This window comes from Pseudophryne corroboree, chromosome 5 (genome assembly GCF_028390025.1).
Source record: "Pseudophryne corroboree isolate aPseCor3 chromosome 5, aPseCor3.hap2, whole genome shotgun sequence".
In the NCBI taxonomy this organism is placed as follows: domain Eukaryota; kingdom Metazoa; phylum Chordata; class Amphibia; order Anura; family Myobatrachidae; genus Pseudophryne; species Pseudophryne corroboree.
Window position 1 is genome coordinate 52,008,433 of NC_086448.1, and position 13,421 is coordinate 52,021,853.

The following is a 13,421-nucleotide window of genomic DNA, read 5'->3' on the forward strand; positions in this document are numbered from 1 at the left end:
ATAGGAGTCAATACTCGGTTTGTGAAATTACTGAAATGTTTGCGCTGTAAATTATTTCTTTTTCCCCAGGTAGTGCAAGCTGCCATTGGATAGGCAATACTTGCTGCCATGACATCGTGGTTCTGGCTCATCGCAAACTTCCATTCATTGCAGCATTGTGGAATAAAGTCCAATGTCTTCATCTCAAACTGCTTTTTATTAACACAAATTTTGGTCAACTTATTTCTAGCACATTATTTGCAAACGCAGAAGATGATTTGTCCTGGTGGGCAGAGACATGTAATACAGCCCTAAATCAGACCAATAACAGATCCCTTTCAACAACAACTCGGCGCACCTGTTCCCATACAAAATCCCTCAAGTACATGATAGAATGGGATTAACTGACACTTTGTAAGTAAAGCAAATAAAGCAAGCAACTGGGCAATACCATGCAGCACTGCAGGTGGGGGCAGGTGTAACATGTGCAGAGAGCGTTAGATTTGGGTGGGGTGTGTTCAAACTGAAATCTAAACTGCAGTGTAATAATAAAGCAGCCAGTATTTACCCTGCACAGAAACAAATATACATGTATTTGCTCATCCTGCATTGAAACATAGGGTTATATTTACTAAGATTCGTATTTCTGCCAATTTCAGCTGACATCGGCAGTGTGAGATTGCAACTTTTGGAAAAAAAAACCATGGTAATTTACTAAACTACCGTGTTTTTTCAATTCGAGTTCACCAATGTCGAAGTAATTCGTATTGCCGGCAGTGTTTTATGGGAGATTAGTAAAATACTGCCGGACTTAACACAATGGAGCCTGGTGGATCAGTGAGATCCATGCAGGGCTTCATTGTATACAGTATGTGAAAGAGTTAAAATTAAAAACTAAAAATTGTGTGGGGTCCCCCCTCCTAAGCATAACCAGCCTTGGGCTCTTTGAGCCGGTTCTGGTTGTTAAAATACCGGGGGAAATTGCGTAGGGTTCCCCAGTATTTACACAACTAGCACCGGGCTCTTGGTCCGGTCCTGGTTCCAAAAATAAGGGGAACAAAAGAAGTAGGCGTCCCCCGTATTTTTTAAACCAGCACTGGGCTCCACTAGCCAGGGAGATAATGCCACAGCCGGGGAACACATTTATGTAGGTCCCTGCGGCCGTGGCATTACCCCCCAACTAGTACCCCCTAGCCGGGGTTCCCTGGGGGAGAGGGGACCCCTTAAATCCAAAAGTGACTTAAATTAACTTTGCGGTAATTTTTGCCACAATAGACTATAATGGAGGACCGCGATCATCCATTATAGCTGGTGCGCTTCGCCTGATTGGCTGTGCGCTCCTGGCCTGTCAATCAGGAGAGCGCTATGACATGGCTCTCCCTGATTGGCTGACGGGTCCTCTAGCAAACAGCAGTAACGGGGGTCCCAGCATTCGCGGAAATGGGGTATAGGTGTAAACAAAGATCCCCTTTAGTGGCGTGGACCAGTTTTTTTGAGGTTTGTTATTTTTAACCCTGTGGATGCTTACATGGACAGAAGAGGACCGATCTTCACTGGAATATAGGCGAGTATATTGTTGTTGTTTTTTTTACAAGTACCCCATGGATTCTATGTTGACAAGAGGACCGATGGGCTCCGTGGGACACTAGGTAAGTATGTGTGAGTGTGTAAGTGTGCATGTTTGTGTAAATAAACTTGTACTATCACGGTGTGTGGTTTTTTTTTTTTTTTTTGGGGGGGGGGGGGGGATTTCTTTTGTTGTGGAACTACAGGTACCAGTGGGCCCATTAATTCCCCGAATGCTGGTACTTGTGGTTCTCCAAGTACCAGCATCTTGGGGAGGCTTGCTGGGACTTGTAGTTCCACAGCAGAGAGACTTTTTTTTTTTTTTTTTACACTTCTAATGTCTATCACCCCGGCACCCACCGCCATCGGGCTTCACCCCTGGCCTTTGGGTGTCTGGAGGGGAACACCCCTTGATTTAAGTGGTCCCCTCTCCCCCAGGGAACCCCGGCCAGGGGTGACTAGTTGGGGGGTAATGGCACGGCCACAGGGACCTACATAAATGTGTCCCCCGGCTGTGGCATTATCTCCCTGGCTAGTGGAGCCCGGTGCTGGTTTTAAAAATACGGGGAACCCCTACATCTTTTGTTCCCCTTATTATTGGAACCAGGACCGGACCAAGAGCCCGGTGCTGGTTGTGTAAATACTGGGGAACCCTATGCATTTTTTCCACAGAATTTTAACAACCAGGGACCGGCTCAAAGAGCCCGAGGCTGGTTATGCTTAGGTGGGGGGACCCCACGCAATTTTATTTTATTTTTACTTTTAACTCTTTCAGACACTTTTCAGCACGCACAGATCTCACTGATCCGTGCATGACTATCAAAACACGCCAGCCAAAAGCAGTTCTATTTGAAAGATCTATTTTTGTACGAATTCCATGCTTTCCTGGCAGTGTTTGGCTATTGCTGTCAGTGACTGAGAATACGAATTCTTAGTTACCCTGTTGTATAAAATAACAGCCGCATTTGACCGATGGTCTATTGATTCGTATTTGTATAGTCGGCAGTGTATCTCAATACAAATAGCCCCAACACTGCAGAGATTTGTGTTTAGTATATTCCTGAGATGCCACTTAGAAATAAAAAGCAAACTCGAATGGATTTGGGACCTTAATAAATTTCCACCATGGTTTGTTCCAGACAGAAGACTTGCTTTTTTGTTTTACTTATAAACACGAATTAGGCCCATTGTCCATACATCTGCTCCTGCCAACTAAAGGACTACTTGAGGACAGAGGTGCTTATGGGAAATTTCCGGTCTGACTATTCCATTTGAACTATTCCATTTTAACGTTTGACATTTTGGGGAGGGCCCAAGCAGAATGCTGAAATTCTGGTGTCAACACCTTAACAAAAACCTGACCCCTCATAAAACAAGGTAATTTAACTGGGATATGGTCAGGATTTCTGCACTTGGGATCCTGACAGAAAGAATACAGACACCTCCCAACGGTATGTTTGGGGGGTTAGGGTCAGGCATTAGGAGGATGGTTAGTCTACAGGGGGTAGAGGACAGTAAGGCTGGGGATCAGGTGGGTTAGGGTTAAAATACCTACTGGGATCCGTCGGGATTGTAACTGCCGGGATTTCATACCCAACGCATTTAATTGTATCGTGGATGGTGTGCACTTTCGCCCTGAAAACCAGGGCCAGACCGTTAAAGATTAAAGATTTCACTCAATCCTGAAAAATCTTGTTGAAAGTCCAAGATTATGATGGAGATCTGATCAACATACGTATTCAGGAGCAAAGCTGTCGAGGCTATACAATTCCTTTACAGGAGTGCTCAACAACCACCTTATGACTGGGGCTCAGTCTAGGCTATGGACCCAGGCAGGGCTGTCCATTTGGCCCCCTGAAATTTGCCCTAACTAATGAGCCCTCGGCTTCTAGGCTTAGACTCTAATCTTATTTTGCAGGAGTGCGGATTACAAAGCAACTACTTTAAATTGGGCTTATTACAGACAAGTCCCCTCGACTCTTACGAGACCTCTCCATTCTGATCCTTTTGCCATTTCCGACTATGAAGCTGATAACCTTACATCAGGAGGCCCTAGAGTTTTGGTTTGCTAGACCACATGAAAAACTCTTAACACTTCGTTTTAATCTTCATTGGAAATTAGACCAATTAAATTTTACTCCTTTCTTTGAACTACTGTTACTTTCTCGCAAAACTACTACTCAGGCTGAATTAGGCCCTAAACTTGTTAGCTGCTCAAGTGCCAAATTTGACAGAAATTATATTAAACACAATTTTTTTTTTCGAAAGTCCATTGCCCCAAGGAGGTTATTTACTAACCTAATTATGTTTGTATCTAGCACAGAACTTATTACTAGGTTCCATGGAAAACTTGCCAATCCGCTCCGGTATCAGGAACCTTCTAAAGACACACAGCTCATCACATCCTATACTCTCCTTGGTTACGTCCCTAATACAATCTGCCCTTCTTCCAATTGCCGTTTCCATACAACATTCCACTGTTCCCCTCTTAACAAAGAAATGATAGCTCTTATTACCACAGCTTAGACTGCACCAATCTCCAATTAGCTAATAATCAAGTAATATGATGGATTTAGACGCTAATCTGGAGGCATCAACACAAATTACATTAATAGCATAATGACTGTTAAACTCCCTTATGTCAACTGTAATCATCTCCTGTCCAACTTGCTGTTTCATGGTAACTTATAAAGATGCCGATTAGTAGTTTTATAAGCAAGGCGAAAAGCCAGTGAGGTCACAGCAGCTTAAATTACAGCAGTCTCCTTTTCTGACCCATGTAAAACAAAACAGGTTGAGTATCCCTTATCCAAAATGCTTGGGACCAGAGGTATTTTGGATATCGGATTTTTCCGTATTTTGGAATAATTGCACACCATAATGAGATATCATGACGATGGGACCTAAATCTAAGCACAGAATTAATTTATGTTACATATACACCTTATACACACAGCCTGAAGGTAATTTAAGCCAATATTTTTTATAACTTTCTGCATTATACAGAGTGTGTCTACATTCACACAATTCATTGATGTTTCATATACACCTTATACACACAGCCTGAAGGTCATTTGATACAATATTTTTAATAACTTTGTGTTTTAAACAAAGTTTGTGTACATTGAGCCATCAGAAAACAAAGGTTTCACTATCTCACTCTCACTCAAAAAAGTCCGTATTTCAGATTATTCCGTATTTCGGAATATCTGGATATGGGATACTCAACCTGTATTAGGATCAGAGTCCAAGAGAAATGGGAGCGCCTTCAATTTCCTGTAATTTGGCGGGGAGATCATACTTTTCTATTTAACATGTAGTGTAAAGTCAGGTAAACACAGAACAATATAGGTTACCTTTATACTTCATATCTAACACATTGCAGCTAAAAACTACACTGCATTTTTCCTGCGGCCAAAAACCCTGAACTGTTACCGTAACTCACTCTGGGGTCTTCAGGAAAGATATTATCCACCAATCGCTTATATCGAGGCCGCAGCGCTCCACAGCACCCACAGACACCTAGAAGACAGGAAACGTGGTGTTAGATATATGTGGTGTGTGCACACTGATTACCCAGGAGAACAAGTCACTTCCAAGTAACAGATATTATCAGGAGTTTAAATAGCAAAATACAAATTACCCAACCTGTAAATGTCACTGAGTGTTCAGCTGCCGCAGCAGTGTTATTTTAGCAGATGCACTGGCATTGGGCTACATTGTAATTCCAGCTTTAGTGAAGAAGTAGACCATAATTTTATCTTACAGATGTGAAATACAGAAACTTAATATACAATTACACAACTGGTGCTAAGACTTTCCAGATTGATATCATTCCTATTCAGGGGCACAGCAGTGTATCACTGGGTCCATAGTAAAATTAGAGTACAGTAAGTGCCTAGCAATGCATTCTTACCTGTTTGGACCCCCCCAGTATCTGCCTGACTGTGAATACCTAGAAATGACCACCGCTTGTCCTCAGAGGTGGGGGCTACCCTAGCATAACCTGGCACCCTTACTGCTGGGCCACATTCACAGAACTATAAGTGGCACCGCTCATCCTCAGAAGTGGGGGCTACCCTAGCATAACCTGGCACCCTTACTGTTGGGCCACATTCACAGAACTATAAGTGGCACCAATCATCCTCAGAGGTGGGGGCTCCCCTAGCATAACCTGGCACCCTTACTGTTGGGCCACATTCACAGAACTATAAGTGGCACCAATCATCCTCAGAGGTGGGGGCTCCACTAGCATAACCTGGCACCCTTAATGTGGGCCACATTCACAGAACTATAAGTGGCATTGCTGATCCTCAGAAGTGGGGGCTACCCTAGCATAACCTGCACCCCCTTACTGCTGGGCCACATTCACAGAACTATAAGTGGCACCAATCATCCTCAGAGGTGGGGGCTCCACTAGCATAACCTGGCACCCTTACTGTGGGCCACAGTCACATAACTATAAGTGGCACCACTCATCCTCAGGGGTGGTATTTATGTGACCGGCAGTCAGCAGACCGACGGTCACATGACCTCCCCCAGAATCCCACCCCCTCACTATCCCAACGGTCAGCATGCCGACCAACAGGGACTATTTCTACTCGTCGCCACCGAGCCCGCAAGGGGATTGCTGCACTCGCCCCTCCCCGCCGGGATCCCGGCATCTGTATGCTGCCGGGATCCCGGCGTCGGTATACTGACCGGCGGTCAGAAGTCCATCGGTCAGCCATACCACACCCATCCTCAGAGGTGGGGGCTCCCCTAGCATAACCTGGCACCCTTAGTGCTGGGCCATAATCACAGGACTATAAGTGGCACCACTCATCCTCAGAGGTGGGGGCTCCCCTAGCATAACCTGGCACCCTTACTGTGGGGCCACATTCACAGAACTATAAGTGGCACCAATCATCCTCAGAGGTGGGGGCTCCACTAGCATAACCTGGCACCCTTACTGTTAGCCACAGTCACAGGACTATAAGTGGCACCAATCATCCTCACAGGTGGGGGCTCCACTATCATAACCTGGCACCCTTACTGTGGGCCACAGTTACATAACTATAAGTGGCACCACTCATCCTCAGAGGTGGGGGCTCCACTAGCATAACCTGGCACCCTTACTGTTGGGCCAAAGTCACATAACTATAAGTGGCACCACTCATCCTCAGGGGTTGTATTCATGTGACCGGCAGTCAGCAGACCGACGGTCACATGACCTCCCCCAGAATCCCACCCCCTCGCTATCCCAACAGTCAGCATGCTGACCAACAGGGACTATTTCTACTCGTCGCCACCGAGCCCGCAAGGGGATTGCTGCACTCGCCCCTCCCCGCCGGGATCCTGGCATCTGTATGCTGCCGGGATCCCGGCGTCGGTATACTGACCGGCGGTCAGAAGTCCATCGGTCAGCCATACCACACCCATCCTCAGAGGTGGGGGCTCCCCTAGCATAACCTGGCACCCTTAATGCTGGGCCATAATCACAGGACTATAAGTGGCACCACTCATCCTCAGAGGTGGGGGCTCCCCTAGCATAACCTGGCACCCTTACTGTGGGCCACAGTCACATAACTATAAGTGGCAGCGGAATAATCAGCTGATGATCCATAAATGTATTTGTTTCACCACTGTTCCTATTACTAACCAGTTTAGTAATTGGCAGAGCCCTGCCCCGCTCCCTCTTATACTTCAAAGAGCCATGATGATACATATTGTAAGTGAATATGGAATTTAAGAAGAAAATAATGCACACACAAAACTCTTGGGTGTGCCCACATATGGCATTTTATTTTTCAATTTCGCCACGGCCCAGGAGCGGAGCTGGATCTTCACACATTAGGACACATGACCCCACAATTCTCCACCAAGCGGCTGAATGCAGGAGACAGCTGCAACAATGGTTTCAGGCATTGTACTGTATAAAAGCAAGACATAGAGGCTGATGCAATAACAAGTGGTTATGCAACCCTCCATTTACACTTTGGGCCCCATACATCTGACCATTGTTTCCTTGATGCAGAACCGCTGATCCGCGGCCAAAGACAATCGGCGGTCCGTCAGGGAATAGGGAAAATTATTCTTTTTAAAAATGGGACATTAAGAATTTTAGACATGTTCAGCATACATATTATATATATATATATATATATATATATATATATATATATAGCAGTAATTTGTCTGTAAATGTATGGGGGAGTTACTTCTGAGTTTGACTGATCGCTCTGCATAGGTTTTTGCATACATACCCGCGCAAATGAGAAACTACGCTTCTCTGTTAGAACTTGGCCAAGATCTATGAAATTAGGCGTTTCTAGGCAGTAACAATGCGTATGCATGGAACCGCCCTGACTAGTGAGAGCGTCATGTATCAAATGCTCTGTGCAACTACAGCCGCTTAGCGGGAGACCGAATAAGCCCCTTTATTAGCCTGTTATCTATTACTTCATGAGAACATGTAACGTCCTACTGACCACTCCAGTCTGACCTACTCGCTCCTACACAATGAGGTGTGTGGCCCTATAAGCCTCTGTATACAAGTGAGCAGAAGGAGCAGCACGCTGGGTAACTAGGATCTGCAATGCAACTTGTTCATCCTTCTAGTTCTTGTACAATTTCAGAAAGTATCTGTCAATCTCTATCAATGCAAACCGTTAACGTGCCCTAGAAATGTCTGGAGGATTTAAGATTATTCAACAACAAAAAAAAAAAATACAGAATTTGGGAACCTGCTTTTAACTAGGCAGCCTCCGATCTGGACTGCAATCTTTTCTCAGACGTCAGAAATGTATTACCTCCTCTCAAATTTCCATTTCTGAATTAATTAAAGCGCAGTGTTAAGGTTTATTAATTATTTAGAGCAGCAGCGTGCACGGGAGCAGGGTAACCTTACCGAAACGAATAATTCAAAGCAAGAGCAAAAAACAGAAGAACCCCTCTTTATCTACTCTGCTTGTGAGCGGCAAATAAAATAAAGATGCAACCGAAAAGTAATTTAAGTGCTAAATGGTGGAGCTTTTAGTGGCTTGGCAGGCAGGGAATAAGATTAGAAGCTTTTCACTAGAAAATTGCAAATTATATTCTCAAAACATCTCATCTTGCCTCATGGTTCATTAATGCCGAAATGCTGCAATGGTAGTAGTAGTGCATACCATTAACCCCTTCATGGCTAAGGATGGGTGGTAAATAGAAGGGGTTCAAAGAAGGGGGGGGGGGGGGGGCTCTAGTGAGACCCCTTTAGTAGATGCTGCCTGGTAATCAAAAGACAGTAACATCCTATACTACATAAAGCGTGAGGAAGTACTGAGATGGAGGTGGCGGGGGGGTCTTCTAATGCCCAGATCTCCCCGCTATTACTAGGGCACAGATGGATAATCTCTCTCTCATCTCTGCAGAATGAGTACTTTACCACTTGTAACAGTCTGCAGAGACCAGCCGCAAAGTGTTGGACCTGTTACACTATTATTTCACCAAGGACTGACAGACAACTGAGAACGATGTACTCGCTTTTATGATTATTATCCAGACTATGGGGCATAGTATGTATCAAAGATTAGCGAGAGATAAAGCGTCAACCAATCAGCTAATGACTGTCAGTTTACAGGCTGTGTTTGAAAAATGACAGAAGCCGATTAACGGACTATGGGCCTAATTCAAGGTTGATTGCAAAACAACATTTTCCTCTAATGGGCAAAACCATGTGCACTGCAGGGGTAACAGATGTAACATGTGCAGAGAGAGTTAGATTTGGGTGTGGTGTGTTCAACCTGAAATCTAAATTGCAGAGCAAAAATAAAGCAGCCAGTATTTACCCTGCACAGAAACAATATAACCCACCCAAATCTAACTCTCTCTGCACATGTTACATCTGCCCTACCTGCAGTGCACATGGTTTTGCCCATTAGAGGAAAATTTTGTTTTGCAATCAACCTTGAATCAGGCCCTGTGGGGGTTATTCAGGCCACAACGCTAAGTGATAACCCCGTTGGTGACGCTACTGCGCACGCACAAGTCCCTTCCTCGTGTGCGCACCCGGTAAATGCAATTGGATCGCATTGCTTGCGAACACCTCTCCCTGATTGACAGGCAAAGGCGTTTGCGGGGAGGCGACGGACCGTTGTGGGGAAAGCGGGGGCAGGTTTGCTGTGTTTTCGGGGGCTGCAAAATCTAGGGGCCATGGTGACCTGGCCATCGGGCGTTGTGGAGCACTGATATAATTAATATACAGGTGCAGATTAAGTATAATGATGCGTGGAGTGGTTTACTTGTATTAGACTTCTCTTTTACCTCTTTACACATTTTGCATCTTAGGACCCTTATTCAGCTTCATTGGCAGTTTTGCTAATTTTGCAAAGATTGCAAAAATAAGAATTTACTTACCGATAATTCTATTTCTCATAGTCCGTAGTGGATGCTGGGACTCCGTCAGGACCATGGGGAATAGCGGGCTCCGCAGGAGACAGGGCACATCTAAATAAAGCTTTTAGGATCACATGGTGCGTACTGGCTCCTCCCCCTATGACCCTCCTCCAAGCCTCAGTTAGGTACTGTGCCCGGACGAGCGTACACAATAAGGAAGGATCTTGAATCCCGGGTAAGACTCATACCAGCCACACCAATCACACCGTACAACTTGTGATCTGAACCCAGTTAACAGTATGATAACAAAAAACGAAGTAGCCTCTGAAAAGATGGCTCACAACAATAGTAATAACCCGATCTTTGTAACAATAACTATGTACAAGTATTGCAGACAATCCGCACTTGGGATGGGCGCCCAGCATCCACTACGGACTATGAGAAATAGAATTATCGGTAAGTAAATTCTTATTTTCTCTAACGTCCTAGTGGATGCTGGGACTCCGTCAGGACCATGGGGATTATACCAAAGCTCCCAAACGGGCGGGAGAGTGCGGATGACTCTGCAGCACCGAATGAGAGAACTCCAGGTCCTCCTTAGCCAGAGTATCAAATTTGTAAAATTTTACAAACGTGTTCTCCCCTGACCACGTAGCTGCTCGGCAAAGTTGTAATGCCGAGACCCCTCGGGCAGCCGCCCAAGATGAGCCCACTTTCCTTGTGGAGTGGGCCTTTACAGATTTAGGCTGTGGCAGGCCTGCCACAGAATGTGCAAGTTGGATTGTGCTACAGATCCAACGTGCAATCGTCTGTTTAGACGCAGGAGCACCCATCTTGTTGGGTGCATACAATATAAACAACGAGTCAGATTTTCTGACTCCAGCTGTCCTTGAAATATATATTTTCAATGCTCTGACAACGTCCAGTAACTTGGAGTCCTCCAAGTCGCTAGTAGCCGCAGGCACCACAATAGGCTGGTTCAAGTGAAAAGCCGAAACCACCTTAGGGAGAAAATGAGGACGTGTCCGCAGTTCTGCCCTGTCCGAATGGAAAATCAGATATGGGCTTTTGTATGATAAAGCCGCCAACTCTGAAACTCTCCTGGCTGAAGCCAGGGCCAATAGCATGGTTACCTTCCATGTAAGGTATTTTAAATCTACCGATTTTAGAGGCTCAAACCAATGAGATTTGAGAAAATTCAAAACTACGTTCAAATCCCACGGTGCCACTGGAGGCACTATTGGGGGTTGTATATGTAGTACACCTTTGACAAAAGTTTGTACTTCAGGCACTGATGCCAATTCCTTCTGGAAGAAGATTGATAAGGCCGAAATTTGAACTTTAATGGACCCCAATTTTAGGCCCATAGACAATCCTGCTTGCAGGAAATGTAAGAATCGACCCAATTGAAATTCTTCCGTTGGAGCCTTCTTGGCCTCACACCACGCAACATATTTTCGCCAAATGCGGTGATAATGTTGTACAGTCACTTCCTTTCTAGCCTTAATCAAGGTAGGAATAACTTCCTCTGGAATGCCCTTTTCTTTTAGAATCCGGCGTTCAACCGCCATGCCGTCAAACGCAGACGCGGTAAGTCTTGGAACATACAAGGTCCCTGCTGAAGCAGATCCCTTCTTAGAGGTAGAGGCCATGGATCCTCCGTGAGCATCTCTTGAAGTTCCGGATACCAAGTTCTTCTTGGCCAGTCCGGAGCCACCAGTATTGTTCTTACTCCTCTTTTCCGTATAATTCTCAGTACCTTTGGTATGAGAGGCAGAGGAGGGAACACATACACTGACTGGTACACCCACGGTGTTACCAGAGCGTCCACAGCTATTGCCTGAGGGTCTCTTGACCTGGCGCAATATCTGTCCAATTTTTTGTTGAGGCGAGACGCCATCATGTCCACCTTTGGTCTTTCCCAACGGTTCACAATCATGTGGAAGACTTCTGGATGAAGTCCCCACTCTCCCGGGTGAAGGTCGTGTCTGCTGAGGAAGTCTGCTTCCCAGTTGTCCACTCCCGGGATGAACACTGCTGACAGTGCTATGACATGATTCTCCGCCCAGCGCAGAATCCTTGCAGCTTCTGTCATTGCTCTTCTGCTTCTCGTGCCGCCTTGTCGGTTTACGTGGGCGACTGCCGTGATGTTGTCCGACTGGATCAACACCGGCTGACCCTGAAGCAGCGATTTTGCCAGGCTTAGAGCATTGTAGATCGCTCTTAGCTCCAGTATATTTATGTGAAGGGACGTCTCCAGGTTTGACCACACGCCCTGGAAGTTTCTTCCCTGTGTGACTGCTCCCCAGCTTCGTAGGCTGGCATCCGTAGTCACCAGGACCCAGTCCTGTATGCCGAATCTGCGGCCCTCTAACAGATGGGCACTCTGCAACCACCACAGGAGAGACAACCTTGTTCTTGGTGACAGTGTTATCCGCTGATGCATGTGCAGATGCGATCCGGACCATTTGTCCAGCAGATCCCACTGAAATGTCCGTGCATGGAATCTGCCGAATGGAATCGCTTCGTAAGAAGCTACCATCTTTCCCAGGACTCTTGTGCATTGATGTACTGACACAGTTCCTGGTTTTAGGAGGTTCCTGACAAGTTCGGATAACTCCCTTGCTTTCTCCTCCGGGAGAAACACCTTTTTCTGAACCGTGTCCAGAATCATTCCCAGGAACAACAGACGAGTTGTCGGGGTCAATTGAGATTTTGGAAGATTCAGAATCCACCCGTGTTGCTGAAGCACTACCTGGGTTAGTGCTACACCGACTTCCAGCTGTTCTCTGGACTTTGCCCTTATCAGGAGATCGTCCAAGTAAGGGATAATTAATACGCCTTTTCTTCGTAGAAGAACCATCATTTCGGTCATTACCTTGGTAAAGACCCGAGGGGCCGTGGACAAACCAAACGGCAGCGTTTGAAACTGATAATGACAGTCTTGTATCACGAACCTGAGATACCCTTGGTGTGAGGGGTAAATTGGGACATGCAGATAAGCATCCTTTATGTCCAGGGACACCATGAAGTCCCCTTCTTCCAGATTCGCTATCACTGCTCTGAGTGACTCCATCTTGAACTTGAATTTCTGTATGTACAGGTTCAAGGATTTCAGGTTTAGAATAGGTCTTACCGAACCGTCCGGCTTCGGTACCACAAATAGTGTGGAATAATACCCCTTTCCCTGTTGTAGGAGGGGTACCTTGACTATCACCTGCTGAGAATACAGCTTGTGAATGGCTTCCAAAACCGACGTCCTTTCTGAGGGAGACGTTGGTAAAGCAGACTTTAGGAACCGGCGAGGGGGAGACCTTTCGAACTCCAACATGTAACCCTGAGATATTATCTGCAGGATCCACGGGTCCACTTGTGAGCGAGCCCACTGATTGCTGAAAATCTTGAGTCGACCCCCCACCGCTCCTGAGTCCGCTTGTAAAGCCCCAGCGTCATGCTGATGGCTTTGTAGAACCCGGGGCGGGCTTCTGGTCCTGGGCAGGGGCTGCTTGCTGCCCTCTCTT

The 13,421-nt window shown here is 46.0% G+C and overlaps 1 protein-coding gene across 2 annotated transcripts in view; it reads right to left on the reverse strand.

The window, feature by feature from the left end:
* The window catches only part of EFR3A (EFR3 homolog A), a 361,435-nt gene that overhangs the window by 232,243 nt on the left and 115,771 nt on the right, over positions 1–13,421 (reverse strand). For both annotated transcript variants that reach the window (XM_063921270.1, XM_063921271.1), the window contains one exon: positions 4,991–5,067. In XM_063921270.1, the coding sequence (XP_063777340.1) occupies positions 4,991–5,067 (77 nt within the window). The remainder of the gene's footprint in view (positions 1–4,990; positions 5,068–13,421) is intronic.